This window comes from Cucurbita pepo, chromosome LG09, assembly GCF_002806865.2.
Source record: "Cucurbita pepo subsp. pepo cultivar mu-cu-16 chromosome LG09, ASM280686v2, whole genome shotgun sequence".
Taxonomy (NCBI): Eukaryota; Viridiplantae; Streptophyta; class Magnoliopsida; order Cucurbitales; family Cucurbitaceae; genus Cucurbita; species Cucurbita pepo.
The window spans coordinates 3,866,811-3,883,283 of NC_036646.1; the positions used below are offsets into that span (position 1 = coordinate 3,866,811).

Genomic DNA, 16,473 nt, shown 5'->3' on the forward strand with positions numbered 1-16,473 from the left:
GGACCCCGTCGATGGGGATCGAGATGGCAAGATGAGATGCGACGTTGTATTGAGAGACCTTGGCCCGAGTAGAGGCAAGGTCGAGCCGAACGAGTTGGCCTAGCATAGAGGCAAGTCGGATGTGTCGCAGATGATTGGACATACACGCACAGGCGGCGTGTGTGGTTGGACAAGCTTGGATTCCGCACAAGCGATGTTCGATTGGCGAAGACAAACCTCGCCTAAGGTCCGACGAAGCTACAAAGCCGGGGCGAAAAATATATATGGGGCTTAATTCCCCTTAAGGCTGGTCATGTGCGTATATAGATCACGACGCCGCACGGTCAAGAATCGATTTCGTATTGATATTGTTTTCTTTGTCTCGTTCTACGAAATCGATTTGCTGTTTCGTTCGTTCTTAAGATCTTAATCCACTGTTTCGTTCATTTCAATGGTCGATTATAATCTTCGAATAACGTAAAAGAAGACGAAACCAAATCCACCCTAAACTCCATCTGAAGCTTCCATAGAATGTTAACAAGACTATAAACACCATAAACTTCTTTTTTTCTATTTACAAATTAATAATTTCATACGCCAAATGGAGCTGTGTTTGCTGAGAGTAAGTTACTGAGTTCGTTCTTTGTTCTTGTTTGGTTAATTTAGATCAATGTCAACTCGCTCTGGATTTCCCCTTTCGGTTTGATTCGCCATAAGTTCGACTCCGAGCTGCCCTTTGTCACCAGCACCAAATGCATACAACTTTCCCGACTCGGTCAGTGCGAAGGTGTGTGCATTCCAGTAAATTGAGTTAGTGAGGCTAATCTGAACTACCCTCTCGTTAATTTGCTTCAAAGACGTTACCAGTTCCGGGCTTAAAATGTGAGGGTGCCGATTCCCCTGCTGCACAACATCCATAACAAAATCTATTACTCGTTAGAATTCAACAGATCATATGGTATCAGAGTCACGTCCTTTACTTAGCTATGTTAATAGAATCCTCAAATGCCGAACAAAGAAGTTGTGAGCCTCAAAGGTGTAGTTAAAGGTGACTCAAGTGTCGAAAAAGGGTATACTTTGTTCGAGGGCTCCATAGGCCTCAAGAAAGACACTGTAGTGTACTTTGTTCGAGGGGAGGATTGTTGGGAGGGAGTCCCAATTGGTACGAGGCCTTTTGGGGAAGCTTAAAGCAAGGCCACGAGAACTTATGCTCAAAGTGGACAATATCATATCATTGTGGAGAGTCGTAATTTCTAACAAAGCACGGTGTAGAAAGCATTCGAGATGGAACCCGATGCAACATGATAACATATCCATCCTAAAGAACTGAATCAGTTTATGATGATAGTTGTTATTTAGTATAAGTAAAGAAGACAGTAAGAGCAAGGAGAAAGGGAGACCTCTCCATGGGCGGCGGCGGCGGCGGCGACGCCATTGTTATGCCCCAGACTAGCGGATTCTCCGCAACCGAAAGAATACACGTCGCCATCGTCCGATACTACAAAGGTTGTGTAATCTCCTGTAGCAACATGAACTGCTTTGACATTGCTTAATGCTTCCACAACTTTGGGAGAAGATTCACACTCCTCATTTCCATGACCCAGGCACCCGTAACGACCCCAACCCCACGTACAAACTCGACCGTCCTGACCTACAATGGCTGCGTGCCAAGCACCAGCAGCGACCACGACTGGCTGAAGATTCAGAAGCTGAAATTGTTCGATGAGTCGTGCGTGTTTCTCGTCTGTTCTTGAACCGTGACCGAGCTTCCCACCTAGTCCACACCCTACAGAGTACACTGACCTGATGTTTTTGACAACATAGGATTGTGAATGAACTGTGCTAAGTGGAAAAGACATGAAACCTTAAAAACAGGAATGCTGCTTGAGGATATAATGAACTGAAGCTTACATGCCATTAGGATGACAAGCTAGAGCAAGAAGATAGCAATATCCAGCAGCAATTTGAACAACGGGAGCGTTCTCTAAGGCTCCCGTCAATGCCCGTGGTTCCAAGTCGTTCGGTTCGGTTTGATGACCGAGCCTACTCTCACTTCCCCAAGAAAATGTATACACTCTACCTTCTCTTGATAGTACAGCAGTGAAGAAATTGCCAATTGCAGCTTGCACCACAAATATATCCTTAAGCGATTCGACCAACTTCGGTGTCGTAACGACTTGACCTCCTTGACCTCCTTGACCTCCATACTCAGCTTCACCAAATGAGTCCTTGCCAAATGCATAAACACGCCCGGCGTCGCTTATTAACATTGTCCTCCCGGACCCTGCTGCTGCCTGAATTATTCGAATTCCTTGCAGGGATCTGCAACAACACGCCAACACGACAACACGGAGTCCATTAATGTTTATACTATGTATGTCTCTTTGTATCAGGTGAAAGATTTGTTGGGAATTTCGCAACCTGATTAGGCGAGGAGGTCGGGATTCTTCTTCGGTCGTACCATGTCCAAGCTGTCCTGAGCTGTTGGAACCAAACGAGTAAACAGCTCCTTTCGACGTAACCACGATGCTATGACCGGGTCCAGCTATCGCCAGGAATTTCTCCCTTCTGCAACAAGCTTCTCCAGCCAGTAAAAACCTCAATGCCAGTTTCCATGAACCACCACATCTTTGCTTCAAACCTTGCTGCTGCTCTGTTGTCATAGGTTTAAATATAGCTCTCTTTCGACACATATCCAACGCAGCAAGTTCCGAAATCGATAATTCATAATCAGGAGCGAAATTCGCAGGCTGTCTAAAGAACGAACACGTCGCCTGCAACACACACACACAACCAAAATCAATCCTAAAGTAGTCACAACAATGCTGGTAAACCCGAACAACCGAAAAACGTAAGAACCTGCCTCTAACTTCGCAAGGTCTTTCGGATCCAAGTTACATGCTGTCAAGACATGAAGAACAATAGAAGGATTAGCAGCTAAGGGGAATTCACCCGGACAGGACTCCCCAAAGCAATGGCGTTTCGATAAAGGAAATGTCGACGCTGCTGGATTGGTAACGATACTCGAAACCGATTGATCGGGAATGCTACAGAATTGTATAGGCGCCGTTTCGCTTGTCGTGGCATCCATGGGCACTGCCAAAGGCTCTGCAGTGCCCAAACTTGATAGAAATGGCTGAGATTTCAAGAACACATAGAACAAAGACATCACTAAACATTAGCCGATTCATTGTAAATCAAGAACATGGGAGAAGAATCATTCATTATCTACCTAGATTAATCCGATTGTTCAACAAACTTCCACTCTTAAGTCTACATAAGAACAAACAAAGCAAGCCTGTATAAATTCCTCATAACACAAACAAATGGAGAATCAAAGGCATTCAATGGATTAGTTTGAAAAAAACTCGTTGAATTTAGAGCCAAAGTACCCAACCCAGATCAAAATCACCACTCGATCACTACAATTTGAGCTCGAACAAAGCTAAAAAAACAAACCCAAGTGAAAGAGTAGCAGAATGAACAGCAAGAAACACTAAGAACATGATGAAAATGGATCAAAAGAGGCCAAAATGACCAGAAATGATAGCAATTAGCTTGAATCCTTAACGACCCATAACAGGGTTTACAATTATAACCAAACCCACAACGATCAAACACGATTTTCTCCAAAAAAACAAAAATTTACACAGACCCAGATCAAAAAACTTGCAGAAACTGAAATTTTTTACCCAAAATCCCCAAATTTCTCGATGATCATCATAGATCGATTAGACATTTATTGAGAAAACGAAATTACATAGGAATGGAAACGAAAATCCATGAAAACCCAACTTCATCCACCAAGAATTGCACAGTTTTTTTTGTTTAATTGGATCAGATGCTACTCGAAATGGAAGATGATGATGATGATGATGATGAAGAAGAAGAAGAGGGCGAGGATGATTTAGGAATTGTTCATCTCAAAGGGATTTTTTTAATGATGGTTCTTCCAAATCTATGAGTTTTGGAAGGAGGAGAGATGAGGTGTCTTTTTGATGGTGAATCTGTAAGAGAAAGAACTGAAATTCTCTGTGATTTTCCATTATTTATAGGGATCAGTTTTTTTTACACGTTACCCTTTTGCTTTTGACTGTGTCATAAATTCTTTGTTTTTACTTTTTTACCATAAAAAAAATTGGATTTTTAATTCAAATTCACCGCTTCTTCTCCCTCCCATTTCATTTTTACCCTCTAAAGTTACAGTGAGCTAGTTATTAGGCATAGTTGAGGTAAATTTGATTGGATCCCACATTTTCTTATAAAAAAATTGAGGTAAAAATACTCCATTTTCAAAAGTAACCAGGGTGGAAACTTCTCCCTAGTAGACACGTTTTAATACCATGAGGCTGATGATAGTACGTAATGGGTCAAAACAGACAATATATTGCTAGCAGTGGGTTTTGGCTATTACTAATGGTATCAGAGCGATACCGGACGGTGTACATTAGGTCCCAAAAGGGGTGAGTTGTAAGATCTCACATGAATTGTAGAGGAGAAAGAAATATTATTTATAAGAGTGTGGAAACCTCTCCCTAGTACACACGTTGTCATACCGTGAGGTTGATGGGGATACGTAATGGACCAAAACGGATAATATATTGCTAGCATTGGGCTTTGGCTGTTACTAATGGTATTAGAGCGATACCGAACGGTGCGAGTAAGGACATTAGGCCGCAAAAGGGGTGGATGATGAAATCTAACATCAATGATAGAGGAGAAAGAAATATTATTTATAAGGGTTTAGAAACATTTTAAAATTAGGAGACTCACATAGAGCCTTTCTCGAGTCCCACACGATTCTAATTCCTTTGAAGATTGGAACTTTAAACAACAGATCCAATGGGTTGTCTTAAAAACATGTCATGATTACAGCCATGCAACCACCTGAGCTGAGCTAAGTTGAGGTAAGCATCATCTCTGTCACGTCACTGTTGCTCGAATTATGAGTGTTCTTAAATGCTTAATAGACTCTAAAGCTCTCGTTGGGTTCGTATAAGAGAACGAAACATTATTTAAAAGTGTTTAGAAATCTTGCGTGGAAGCTCAAAAATGACAATATCTACTAGCGGTGGGTTTAGACAGTTACAAATAGTATCAGAGTCAGACACCAAGTGATGTGCTAGCGAAGAGATTGAGCCTCGAAGGGGGGTGGACACGAGACGGTGTGTCAACAACAATGACGCTCTTTACAAGGGTGTGGAAACATCTCCCTAACAGACACATTTTAAACTGTGAAGCTAACAACGATACGTAATGGGCCAAAACGGACAATATCTGCTCGCGGTAAGTTAAGGTTATTATCAATGGAATCAGAGCGAGACACAGGAGATGTGAGTAGAGAAAGAAAGAGGGGACGTTTAAGTACGAGTTGCGCAATAAATGAGATAAACCTTCCTCAAATAACTCTAAAACCTCAAAAATAGCCATGTTCGTGGAATCTTGATCCAAATTGATATGATCCATATATCTTAACCTAATTGAGAAAAATCTTAAAAGGATCATACAAATGACGGGAATGAACTCTTCGTTCTTATAATAGAAGCATTACGAACCGTTTTGATTTTATTAACAATTAAATAAAACAATAAATACGAGAGTAAAAACTCTACCTTTGTAGAATCCATAGCTTGCAAGACTACTCGAAGTATTCCAACAAAACAGAAGTTCTTTCACTTTCACACGATCTTCCTTACCATGACTCAAACAAGCTTGTAGAAGCCTCTTGAAAGAAAATCTCAAAAAGATTAAAGAACGAGAGATTCAAAAGGAAGCGTGAGAGATTAGTGGTCTCCGGCCGTTCTAAACTCTTGTAATCTTTCTCAAATAATATATTTGAATATCTAATATATTAGAATATAATATCTTATTCAAACCAGATTTAAATTTTATTCAAATTTTAAATATATTTTTATTTAATCACTCAGTATCTAATATACAATATAAAATATATCCTTCCAATTAAATATATTTTTATCTATTTATTTAATATATATAATATATTAAATATTAATTGATCAATTAAATTAAACATTTAAGTATTACTATGAGCTAGGAGGGATTATGGAACTACGATGCAAAATTAGTTAATTAAACATTTTAAATAATTAATTTTCATTCATTAACTATATGTACTGTACACTTAAAGTGCAAGCAAGTCAATCGAGTTGTTCATAATTACAGTTGGGTTAAAAGTTCATTTTAATCTGTAATTACATCTTTCACATTAAGTATCATCGATTCTCTAATAAACAATTTATTTATGATTCAATCATAAAAAGTCCCTCTGTACCCGTGAGAGGGTGGGACCCATTGTTCAAGTCCCTCTGTACCCGTGATATTATGTCCACAACTCCCTATCTAGTTAACCTCCCAAAATGGTAGGCATATTGAATCGACTGACAGAGTCATTTTTACTCATAAAAAATAAATAACAAGCCTGATAAGTAGGAGTTCGAAACTCACTCAGTATTAAGATCAAGTTGCATATGATCCCCACATGAAATATTAATTTCTTTAATTAAAGGATTTATAAAAAAAGAAATTAAATATTTCTTGGTCTAGTCTTATACAAATTCATTATATAGATACCCCACTTACATGAACAATTTGAATCAAATCATTTGTAACCGTATCAACAATGTTATCAGAACAAGACACTCAACATTATCCATATATTATAGACCATTTAAGTCATTATTTGAACATAATCGAATTGTAAGTCAACCATATCGTTCAAAATTACATTAATAACCTTGAATTTTCATACAATATATAATATTAAATTATAAATAAAATATTAAAAATTAAATAATTAATCACTGACTTTAGACATAGATCCTAACAATATCTTTAACCTATAGAGAAAGGAACCTCTTCCCGTTGAATCTTTGTTACATAAAATTCTATATTTCAACCTAAGCATCAAAGTTGGTATTACAACCACCCCACTTGGTGTAGAATTCTATTAAAGATCGCATCCCGCGCATATTATATATTATAGTTTGCAACTGATTTAGTTTCCGCTTCTGGGAGATCAAACGAAGCTCGATTAATTTGTGTTAGACAAGAAATAAAGAGCATAACCAATATAGGGAACAAGGGAATACCAGACCATATCTACTTTTGTGCCGTGGCAATCTCACTCAAATTCCGAGAACAGTGGTGGCCATGGCGGTCCTCAACGCCAAATGCTTCACCCCCAACAAAACTTCGATTATCCCCTCAAAACCCACACGACCCATTTCCCTTCCAACCCTTCACACCAAAACTTCCCTCCCCGGAATCGCCGTCGCCGGAGTAATCTTCTCCACACTGAGCTCCACCAACGCTCCCTTCGCCGCCCAGCAAATCGCCAATCTGGAGGAGGGCGATAACCGGGGGCTGGCCCTATTGCTGCCACTCATCCCGACGGTGGCTTGGGTTCTGTTCAACATTCTTCAACAAACGTTGAATCAACTGAACCGGATGCAGACAGAGAAAGCGGTGGTTAGAAGGAACAAGGATAATTTTCTCTTTGTTGGCTAAATGGGACGGATTTGGGATTTATAATCTCCATTTTCTACCAGAGAAAAGTTTCTCCACTCTTATAAGTTAAGTTTCTTTCCCCTCTTCGACCGAGGCAAGATCTTACAATCCACCCCCTTCTTGGGGGTCACCACCTGGTATCTCTGGTAGCATTTGTAAAGCCCAAATTCACTGTCGGTAAATATTGTCCACTTTGACTCATTATGTATCGTCATCAATCTCACAGTTTTTAAATGCGTTTGCTAATGAGAGATTTTCACATCCTTATAAGAAATGTCTCATTTCCCTTTCCAACTGATACCCGATATCACAAAAAGTATGTTACTATCACTACATCGTTCGAGATATGCATTGGATGTCAACAATATTTTAGTTAAATATTGAGAATTATCAAATATTAGTAGTGGAATAATCATAATTAATATCCTACAAACCAACCGTACCCCATTCATTATTTTATTTTTATAAGGTATGAAATCAAAACATGTGAAGACATTATTTGTCAAAAAATTCCCATGCAAAATGTCAACAAAAAAACGACCAAATTTAAGCTCCTTTGAAGAACAGAGCAAGAACAGAGCAAGAACAGAGGCAAGAACAGAGATAAGAACAGAGCAAGAACAGAGACAAGCTCTGTTTTAGAGAGAGAGAAAAAGACAGAGAGAAATGAAAGGAACTCAAACAAAACCTCTTGTGATATCCAAATACTTCGTCTTATCTCTGTTTTTCTCTCTCCCTTTCCTTCTTCTCTTATCTCTCCGCCCTCACTACCACCGTCTCTCCACGGCGGCGACGGACAATCCCCAGCCGGAATCGGGCGATTTAAAGATCCGACCTGGGTACACCTCCTACGACCGGTACATAAAGAAGCAGCTAAACAAAACCCTCGACCCGAAGCTCCGAAAGATCTGGACGACCCGAGATTGGGACCGGAAAATCCAGGTTTTTTCCAGATTCTTCGAGGGGTTGAAAGGGGAAGGGCTAATCTCGCCGGAATCGAAAGCTCTGTGCATCGGAGCTCGGGTCGGGCAGGAAGTGGAGGCATTGAGGCGGGTCGGAGTTTTGGATTCGATCGGAATGGATCTGGTTCCGTATCCGCCGTTGGTGATTCACGGCGATTTTCATAATCAGCCGTTTGGGAATGACACTTTCGATTTTGAATTCTCGAATGTGTTCGATCATGCTCTGTTTCCGGAGCGGTTCGCGGCGGAGATCGAACGGACGTTGAAGTCCGGCGGGGTCTGTGTTTTACACGTGGCGTTATCGCGACAGACGGATAAGTACTCCGCTAATGATCTGTATAGTGTGACGGCGTTGGAGGCTCTGTTTCGGAGATCGGCGGTGGTACGCGTCGGGAAGATCGACGGCTTTGGATTGGACACGGAGGTTGTCTTCCGGAAAACGACGAACAGGATCCGACGGTCCTGATTCGGTAATTTTTTTGTGTTTGTTTTAATTAAATTGAATTAAGAATTTTAAAAAGGAAATAAAATTGTAGAAAGGAAAAAGGAATACAGCTTGGATTGAATGAATCCAATGGGAATTATTGAATTATATTTTGGTTTAATTATTGCTGATTGGACCTCAAATTTCTGACGTGGCGTGGTTCGGACACGGTTTTGAATATCTGACGTGGCGTGGATCATTGGGTCCTTACATGCCCACATGGATTCGTACCAACTTGACTGATTTAGGTTGGATCAAGTCGATAGCCCGAGCTAGGTTTATATGTTGTTCAATTTTAGTTGCCTTCTGTCCTATTGGGTTTGGCAGCGGACTTTGCAATTGTACAGTACTCACCTCAACAAGTGAGTCAAGTCAAATTGTATTGACATCGTCTATGATTAAACAACGTATGCTGAAGCCTCTAACCCTGTTTGAGAAGAAGATTTTAGAGAATCGAGGTAGAGAGATGTTTAAAAACGAGTTTGAAAGTAAGAATGAGAGAAGATTTAAAAGCATCGTTATATAACTATAAGCAAAAGACAACACAACAGCTTAAACAAAGTAACTTTTCCAAGTTGAACAAACCATATCCTATCACCTTATTGAACAATTCATCACATCATGGATGAGTAAGATAGTTTAATATTTCACCATATCATATGCTTTTATCTCCAAGTCTAAGCCCGCCCTTCATTCTTGTTTGCAACCTTCAATCCCTTTCATGGCGTCCGATTCCTTCCTCCTCCGCTGCAACCCGATGGACAGTCGCCAGGCGTCGAGAACTGCCTCCGGGAGCAGACAAGCAAAGCACCATTGAAGAGAGTGAGACCAGTAAGGGGTGCACCGTGGCTCATATCCAATTCTGCGAATTGCAGCTCTTACATAGTCATCGGACGATGGGATGAACAGCGATGCTCTGCTCACTGATGCCACTCTTGATGCCATTTCAGTTGCTACATACAATGGCACCTGGTTTTTTGAATTCACACAAAAATTTCAGCTCTAAACATAGTTGTAAGAAGAGGGGGTGAGCTTTACTAACCTGACACTGAACATCAATTCCCCTGTCTTTGTATTCCACATGGAGAGATCTTGAGAATTGGTCCACGTACCTGCAAAACAACCACAGATTCTGTCATCAACAAGGTCAAATGGAAGATTTCGTTTCAGCTTTTCAATTATCTCACAAATAGAAAAGTTAAGGCTTTTACTGAACAGCCCGAGCCCGAGCACACCACTACTTTGGACTTTTCATTTCGGGCTTCCCCTCAATACTATTAAAACGCGTCTACTAGGAAGAGGTTTCCACACCCTTTTAAAGAATGTTTTGTTCTCCTCCCCAATTGATGCGAGATCTTATAATCCACTCCCTTTCAGCGCCCAGCGTCCTCGCTAGCACTCATTCTCTTTTCCAATCGATGTGGGACCCCCTATCCACCCCTTTGAGACCCAGTGTTGTTGCTGGCACACCCCCTCGTGTCCACCCCCTACGGAGCTCAATCTCCTCGCCGGCACATCGCCCGATGTTTAACTCTGATACCATTTGTAGCAGCCCAACCCCACAGCTAGCAGATATTGTCCTCTTTGGGCTTTCCCTTTCGAGCTTTCCCTCAAAGTTTTTAAAACCCGTCTACTAGGGAGAGGTTTCCACATTCTTATAAAGAATGATTTGTTGTCCTCCCCATTCGACGTGGGATCTCAAACATGTGCCGAGACGTGGTAGTTGTCAAGTAACTGTACTCTTTCATCTGCCATTACCTGTAACAGTACTCTTTCATCTCAAAATCAGGGAAGAATTTAATAGTTTCTCAAAAGTTGGTTAAGGCGAAACAAGAAGACATGGCCATTGCTGAAGCAATTGGGTGGTGAGGGAGGCACATGTCAGTAACAGTTCTTCACACAGGAAGAGAGAGAAAGAGATGAAGTTTTCTTCATTCTCTTGATTTTCTTTTCCATTTTCTTCCCTCCATGATCACGAATTCCCGATAACATATTGTGAAATCCTACATCGGTCGGAGAGGATAACAAAACATTCCTTATAAGGGTATGAAAACCTCTCCCTAGTAGACCCAAAAAAGAAAGCCCAAAGAGGACAATATTTGCTAGCAGTGGGCTTGGGCTGTTACAAATGATATTAGAGTCAGGCACCGAGCGGTGCGCTAGCGAGAACGTTAGGCCCCAAAGGGGGTGGATTGTGAAATCCCACATCGATCGGAGAGGAGAAAGAAACATTTCTTATAAGGGTATGGAAACCTCTCCCTAGTAGAAGCATTTTAAAAACCTCGAGGGGAAGCCCAAAGAGGACAATATCTGCTAGCAGTGGGCTTGAGTTGTTACAAATGGTATTGGAGCCAGACACCGAGCGGTGTGCCAGCGAGGACGATGGGCCCGTAAGGGGGGTGGATTGTGAGATCCCACATCAGTCGAAGAGGAGAACGAAACATTTATTACAAGGGTATGAAAACCTCTCCTTAGTAGAGACGTTTTAAAAACCTTGAGGGAAGCCCAAAAGGGAAAGTCCAAAAAGACAATATCTGCTAGCAATGGACTTATGCAGTTACAAAGAACAAAATAAATTGAAGAAGAAAGTTGGGTAGTTGATTACATACGCTTTTGTAGCAGCATAGATAGAGTAGAGAGGATGAGAAGGTACAATAACAGCAGCGCCGGAGCCAATATTCACAATAGCTCCTCTGTTCTTCTTAATCATCTTTGGCAAAACAGCTTTGGTAACCCAAGTAGTGCCTTTCACGTTCACTTTAAAAACATCCATCCAAACTTTCTCATCCACTTCATGGAAAAACTTAGCGTTTGGATATGTAATTCCCACGTTGTTTATCAGAATCCCCACGTCCGAATCTTCAATCATCTCCTTAATCTCAGCAATACCAGCACCAATATCATCTTCTGTGAAGTCCAATTCAATGATTTTTATGTTTGTATCAGGAAACTGAGATCGGATATCCTTGGAAACTGCCTTCAGCTTGGCTGAGCTTCTGCTAATGAGTATAAGGTTAAGACCTGCACTGGCCAGCTGATAGGCAAAGGACTTTCCGATGCCGTCAGTGGCGCCAGTGACTATGCCCCAAGAGCCATAGCGTCCTAGATCCTTGGGGGGTCTGAGAAAAGCTCGGTAAACCCATCGGACCACGGTGGTGGAGCGTTGGAGAATGATTAAGAAGCCAAGCAAGGAGAGGGCAAGAAGCCAAATTGGCTGAGAGGAAACTAACAGAGAGCATGTTACAATCATGGTGTGAATAATCTGTTACATTAACTGGTTCCTTAATAAGGAGGGCGAGAGAGAGTAGAGACAAAGTAGAGAGAGAGTAGAGAGAGGAAACTCTGTTTTATTACCTACTTCATGTGAATGGTCATTTTCATCCATTCGTTATTGGAAGCTCATGCATGTCCCTTCAACCAAAACAAGGCATGAAGTGGGAGTTACAAATGTCAAATAAAAACCAAGTGTTTTCACTATGGCTGTGAGTATGCCTCCAAAGATTAAATGAAACTCAGAAGATGAATATGGCCACCAACCATACGACATTAATGGAGAAATCAGAGAGATAACTGACACAGAGCTTCATTCCTTTAAGGAAAACAATGGAAATATACTGTACTGTTATAGTAACTTCAGTGGAGGGCAGTAAGAAAAGGAATTACAAGACAACTCTATGAAATTTTGCCTCCAATGTTTTACCGAGAAGTTGGATGGTTCTTGAAAAACGGAGAGTGTGAGATCCCACATCGATTGGGTAGGAGAACGAAGGATTCTTTATAAGGGTGTGGAAATCTCTCCCTAGCAGACGCATTTAAATGAGTCAAAGCGGACAATATCGGTTAGCGGTGGGCTTGAGCTATTATGAATGGTATCAGAGCCAGACAATAGGTAATGTGTCATCGAGGAGGCTGAGCCCCGAAGGGAGGTAGACACGATGCGGCGTGCTAGTCAGGATAGTGGACCCCAAAGGGAGGTGGATTGTGAGATCCCACATCGGTTGGGGGGGAGAACGAAGCATTCTTATAAGGGTGTGGAAACCTATCCTAGCAAACGCGTTTTAAAAACCATGAAGGGAAGCCCGAAAGGGAAAGTCCAAAGAGGACAATATCTGCTAGCAGTGTACTCTAGTTTGTGATTTAGACCGCTCACCTGTCCAATTTTAGTACTTTAATTCATCAAAAGCTACCATCTCTCCTGCAAGATGAAAGCACCGATGCAATTACTCCTTACAGGAAGGACCATTAGATTATTGAGCAAAAGATGATAACTCTGCTACTTCCAAGACATTAATTGCTAAAAGTGCATCCCCACAGTACCCCACAGTACCGTTGAAATCATGGATGCTCAAAACAAGACAAACTTTCGTTTTAGATCTTTAAAAGATGAAGACAATCACATGATCTATTTGCACCTTCACTCTGCCTTCAACTTTGAACTTGCCTTGCTGTTGACGTTGAGAGATTAATGACTTTTAGTTCTCCGTCAACTTCATTCCCTTTCTTTTTCTTTGAACCCATTTGAGTGAGGCTAAAAGAAAGAAATAATTTGCTCGCTAGGGGCAACCTGGAGGAGTCCCCCCCTACCCCCCGCCCNACCTTGAGTAATAACAGAAATCTAGAAGCAACCTGGAGTCCTAGATCTCTTCATGGATTTCATTCGTAGTAAAGGCAGAAGCCAAACTCCTGGAAGAACAAAGAACAAAAAAATTAATGAGGTTTGTAGTATATCACTTCAGATTAGGGAAAAGAAGAGACCTTTCTCGCTCGGTGCCTAAAGCGCACTATGCTTCCCTTCAACAAATGAGAGTTTTCAGTGGAACCGGTGAACCACGCGAGCAAGTTAGATCTATGGGACAGAGGGATTGTGGTACCTGCTAGCACAGCTATGTAGTGGAAGGGAGGAGCCTAAATCGACCCCCTTTTTTCCTTGATTAAAAAAAAAACAGTACTAAGAGATTAGACTCTCGGATGAGAGTAAGCGGCCACCGACCGTTCCGACGCACCCCTGACCTATCTTGAGCTTTACCAGTTAGTGAAATAGACAAGTTCATTTTTCTTTCCATTAATTAGCTTTTGATGATAAAAGGACAGAGACATTGAGAAAATACAAGGTAAATATGAACATAATGCCACTAAAAAATTCAAAGATGTAGCAAAAGCCCTTTTAAAATGCGAGACAGAAAGAAACAATCCTCTTGATCCAGAGCTAATCTGCAACTTTTTTGTTAAAAAAAAAAAAAGGAAGTTTTTTTAGGTGCACAATTAAAACATGAAACGAATAGTATTATGATAATAACATACTGAATTTTACTTTTTTGTAAGATATCGTTTTAAAAAATGATTTCAATTCAATCTCGTCGAATTAAAACAGCAAATAGTCATGTTACCTTGACCAAAAACCTTAGTTTCAAGCTTCAGCATGATACTCATTTATTGGATACTTTTTGTTTGAAAATTATTGAATTTCCAAAACCATGAAGTATTTGAAAAAAATACTCACTTTGATCCTATTTTACTGTCACCTTCGTATTCCATTAACTGAGGTATGGGATACAATCAATTTATCAGCATCATAAACTATGCTAATCAAAGAAAAAAATCAGAGGCCCCATACCCATTGAAGATGCTGAGACAATTATTCCTTTCCACAGCCCATATAGGATATGCAGAGACATGATTGGAACAATCCACTGCGGCCTCATGTGGCACCTGTTATTCAGAAGCATCCTGACATTGATAACTGCAGCCAGAAATAAAATATTATTGTTTAGAACTAAGTCTCTGAAACTCTCTCATCAGGATTTAAACGGCCGAAATCCACTACTACCAGATATTGTCCTATTTAGGTTTTTCCTTTTGGGCTTCCTCTCGAGGTTTTTAGAACACATCTGTTAGGGGGAGGTTTCCATACTCATATAAAATGGTTCGTTCTCCTCCCTAACCGATGTAGGATCTCGCATACATCATATACAAAATAAAATATTCATAAACTATTGGTTTACTACTAACCTTACAAATATATCATATAGTTGGAAGGTCTGTGTTTTGCGACTACTCAACAGCAAACCAAATCCGAGGGGACCTTCAGCCCACACTGAAGCAAGAAATGGAAAATAAAATTTGGGAAGGAAAGTAATCAGAAATATTTAAAACTCTATGTGATAGGAAGTTAATAATGATGAAAAAAAGTATTGAAACCTGCCCAAATATAGCAAGACCGCCTCCTTTGCCTCTTGAATTTGAGGAAACTAACAGATATCTGAACAGAGATATAGTAAGGTGGGATAAATTGCACCTCGAACCATAAAATGAGAAAAAGAACGAAGAGTAATAGTGTAACCGCTCAAGCCTACCGCTAGCCGGTATTGCCCGTTTCGGCCTGTTACGTATCGGGCCAAAGCGGACAATATCCATTAGCAATAAATGGTGTTAGAGCTAAACGCTAGGCGGTGTGCCAGCGAGGACGCTTGACCTCAAATAAGGTGGATTGTAATATCCTACATCTATTGGAGAGGAAAACGAAACATTTTTTGTAAGGGTGTGGATACATCTCCTTGAAGATGTGTTTCAAAAACCGTGAGACTGACGGCGATACACAACAAGCCAAAGCGGACAATATCCCAAGCGGTTGGCTTGAGCTGTTACATATGGAAATAGTTCTATGGCAGACCACAATTGACAGCAGGAGATTGAGGTTAACAAAAACTTGAATTACTAGAATCCAAAGCGGCTGAAAGCAAGAAAGAGGGATGATTAAATCCCCAATTTGAACATACAAATCAGCCATAAATCAACAGGAGAAAATGTGAGAAGAGCTTAACCTTCAAGAGCAACTAGCTCAATTCTAAAGGATAATACTGAATAAGAAAATGCAGATAGTTCCATGTAAATGAATTAAAAATAAATTCATTCAAGAAAACAAAGAAGTTGATACAATGTGCGAAATGGTTGGATCGTTTCAAGCTGAAGAAGACCAGCAAACAAAATTTGCGCATTAGGGCAAAGAATCTACAAGTAATCACTTCGAAACTGGCACAAACGCGAATAAAGAATCAATCAAAGAACAGAAGAAAGAAACTCACAAAGCCATACAATGTGCAGCAAAATCTATCGCAATGTAATCGCTGGGGTAGCCACCGTCGACGGCACAGAGCGCCATTTTGCATCCGTTAAGATGTGTATCTTTCTTCCTTTGATTCGACGAAGCAATAGCTTGAAGAAATCGCCTGATTCGTCGGAAAATTTTGACATAATCAGATGATTTTGTTTCCATTGTTCTCCCTGCAATAATCGATTGATTATTGTTCGATTCTTATTCAGTGTCAAAAAGTTAAATCATATGGTCCATTGGTAGGACATATATTAGAGGTGCTTCCTTTCCCTCCTCTTATACTAGGAAAAGATCCTCTCAATACTCTGAGATCCAAATCGGACATCGATTTAATATTCTCACGACGTTCTTAAACTAGCTCATGTATTATTTTAATGTACAATCCAACCCTTAAAAACAACTTTTTTAGG

At 40.6% G+C, this 16,473-nt stretch overlaps 4 protein-coding genes across 16 annotated transcripts; 2 read left to right on the top strand and 2 right to left on the bottom strand.

Annotated features, from left to right (window-relative positions):
• Window positions 1-462: 462 nt before the first annotated feature.
• LOC111801881 (ultraviolet-B receptor UVR8-like) lies at window positions 463-3,993 on the bottom strand. Of its 6 annotated transcripts, XM_023686094.1 has the most exons (7): window positions 3,740-3,993; window positions 3,212-3,252; window positions 2,843-3,115; window positions 2,401-2,753; window positions 1,891-2,301; window positions 1,380-1,782; window positions 463-882 (listed from the first exon to the last, which is right to left on the bottom strand). In XM_023686094.1, the coding sequence occupies exons 3-7, from the start codon at window positions 3,068-3,070 to the stop codon at window positions 637-639; spliced, it is 1,641 nt and encodes a 546-aa protein (XP_023541862.1). In that variant the 5' UTR covers window positions 3,071-3,115; window positions 3,212-3,252; window positions 3,740-3,993; the 3' UTR covers window positions 463-636. The 6 variants fall into 6 exon arrangements, with proteins under 6 accessions (XP_023541862.1, XP_023541860.1, XP_023541858.1 ...); XM_023686092.1 differs by lacking the exon at window positions 3,212-3,252; XM_023686090.1 differs by having other exon boundaries at window positions 2,843-3,252.
• Window positions 3,994-7,149: 3,156 nt separating this feature from the next.
• Window positions 7,150-7,506, top strand: LOC111802074 (photosystem II core complex proteins psbY, chloroplastic-like). The gene has a single exon (XM_023686319.1). The coding sequence runs from the start codon at window positions 7,150-7,152 to the stop codon at window positions 7,504-7,506; it is 357 nt and encodes a 118-aa protein (XP_023542087.1).
• Window positions 7,507-8,050: 544 nt separating this feature from the next.
• On the top strand, window positions 8,051-9,083 carry LOC111802208. Its single transcript, XM_023686490.1, has one exon. It carries the CDS (start codon window positions 8,173-8,175, stop codon window positions 8,932-8,934), a length of 762 nt encoding a protein of 253 aa, XP_023542258.1. The 5' UTR covers window positions 8,051-8,172; the 3' UTR covers window positions 8,935-9,083.
• A 367-nt stretch (window positions 9,084-9,450) lies between these two features.
• Window positions 9,451-16,377, bottom strand: LOC111802206 (very-long-chain 3-oxoacyl-CoA reductase-like protein At1g24470). Of its 8 annotated transcripts, XM_023686486.1 has the most exons (10): window positions 16,035-16,377; window positions 15,151-15,211; window positions 14,962-15,046; window positions 14,567-14,692; window positions 13,708-13,878; window positions 13,549-13,635; window positions 13,103-13,147; window positions 11,562-12,363; window positions 9,995-10,064; window positions 9,451-9,921 (listed from the first exon to the last, which is right to left on the bottom strand). In XM_023686486.1, the coding sequence occupies exons 8-10, from the start codon at window positions 12,200-12,202 to the stop codon at window positions 9,643-9,645; spliced, it is 990 nt and encodes a 329-aa protein (XP_023542254.1). In that variant the 5' UTR covers window positions 12,203-12,363; window positions 13,103-13,147; window positions 13,549-13,635; window positions 13,708-13,878; window positions 14,567-14,692; window positions 14,962-15,046; window positions 15,151-15,211; window positions 16,035-16,377; the 3' UTR covers window positions 9,451-9,642. The 8 variants fall into 8 exon arrangements, 5 of the variants coding, with proteins under 5 accessions (XP_023542254.1, XP_023542256.1, XP_023542253.1 ...); XM_023686488.1 differs by having other exon boundaries at window positions 13,549-13,878; window positions 16,045-16,377; XM_023686485.1 differs by having other exon boundaries at window positions 13,549-13,878.
• Between the last annotated feature and the right edge of the window lie 96 nt (window positions 16,378-16,473).

Excerpts from the sequence above, each read along its gene's own strand:
- LOC111801881 (XM_023686090.1), bottom strand. The coding sequence starts at position 3,148 with ATGTCTTTGTTCTATGTGTTCTTGAAATCTCAGCCATTTCTATCAAGT. Across the intron at positions 1,783-1,890 it reads GCTTGTCATCCTAATGGCAT|GTCAGTGTACTCTGTAGGGT; the intron begins GTAAGCTTCAGT and ends CAAAAACATCAG. Across the intron at positions 883-1,379 it reads CCGCCGCCGCCCATGGAGAG|CAGGGGAATCGGCACCCTCA; the intron begins GTCTCCCTTTCT and ends GATGTTGTGCAG.
- LOC111802074 (XM_023686319.1), top strand. The coding sequence starts at position 7,150 with ATGGCGGTCCTCAACGCCAAATGCTTCACCCCCAACAAAACTTCGATT.
- LOC111802208 (XM_023686490.1), top strand. The coding sequence starts at position 8,173 with ATGAAAGGAACTCAAACAAAACCTCTTGTGATATCCAAATACTTCGTC.
- LOC111802206 (XM_023686488.1), bottom strand. The coding sequence starts at position 12,202 with ATGATTGTAACATGCTCTCTGTTAGTTTCCTCTCAGCCAATTTGGCTT. Across the intron at positions 10,065-11,561 it reads ATCTATGCTGCTACAAAAGC|GTACGTGGACCAATTCTCAA; the intron begins GTATGTAATCAA and ends GTTGTTTTGCAG. Across the intron at positions 9,922-9,994 it reads GAATTGATGTTCAGTGTCAG|GTGCCATTGTATGTAGCAAC; the intron begins GTTAGTAAAGCT and ends TCAAAAAACCAG.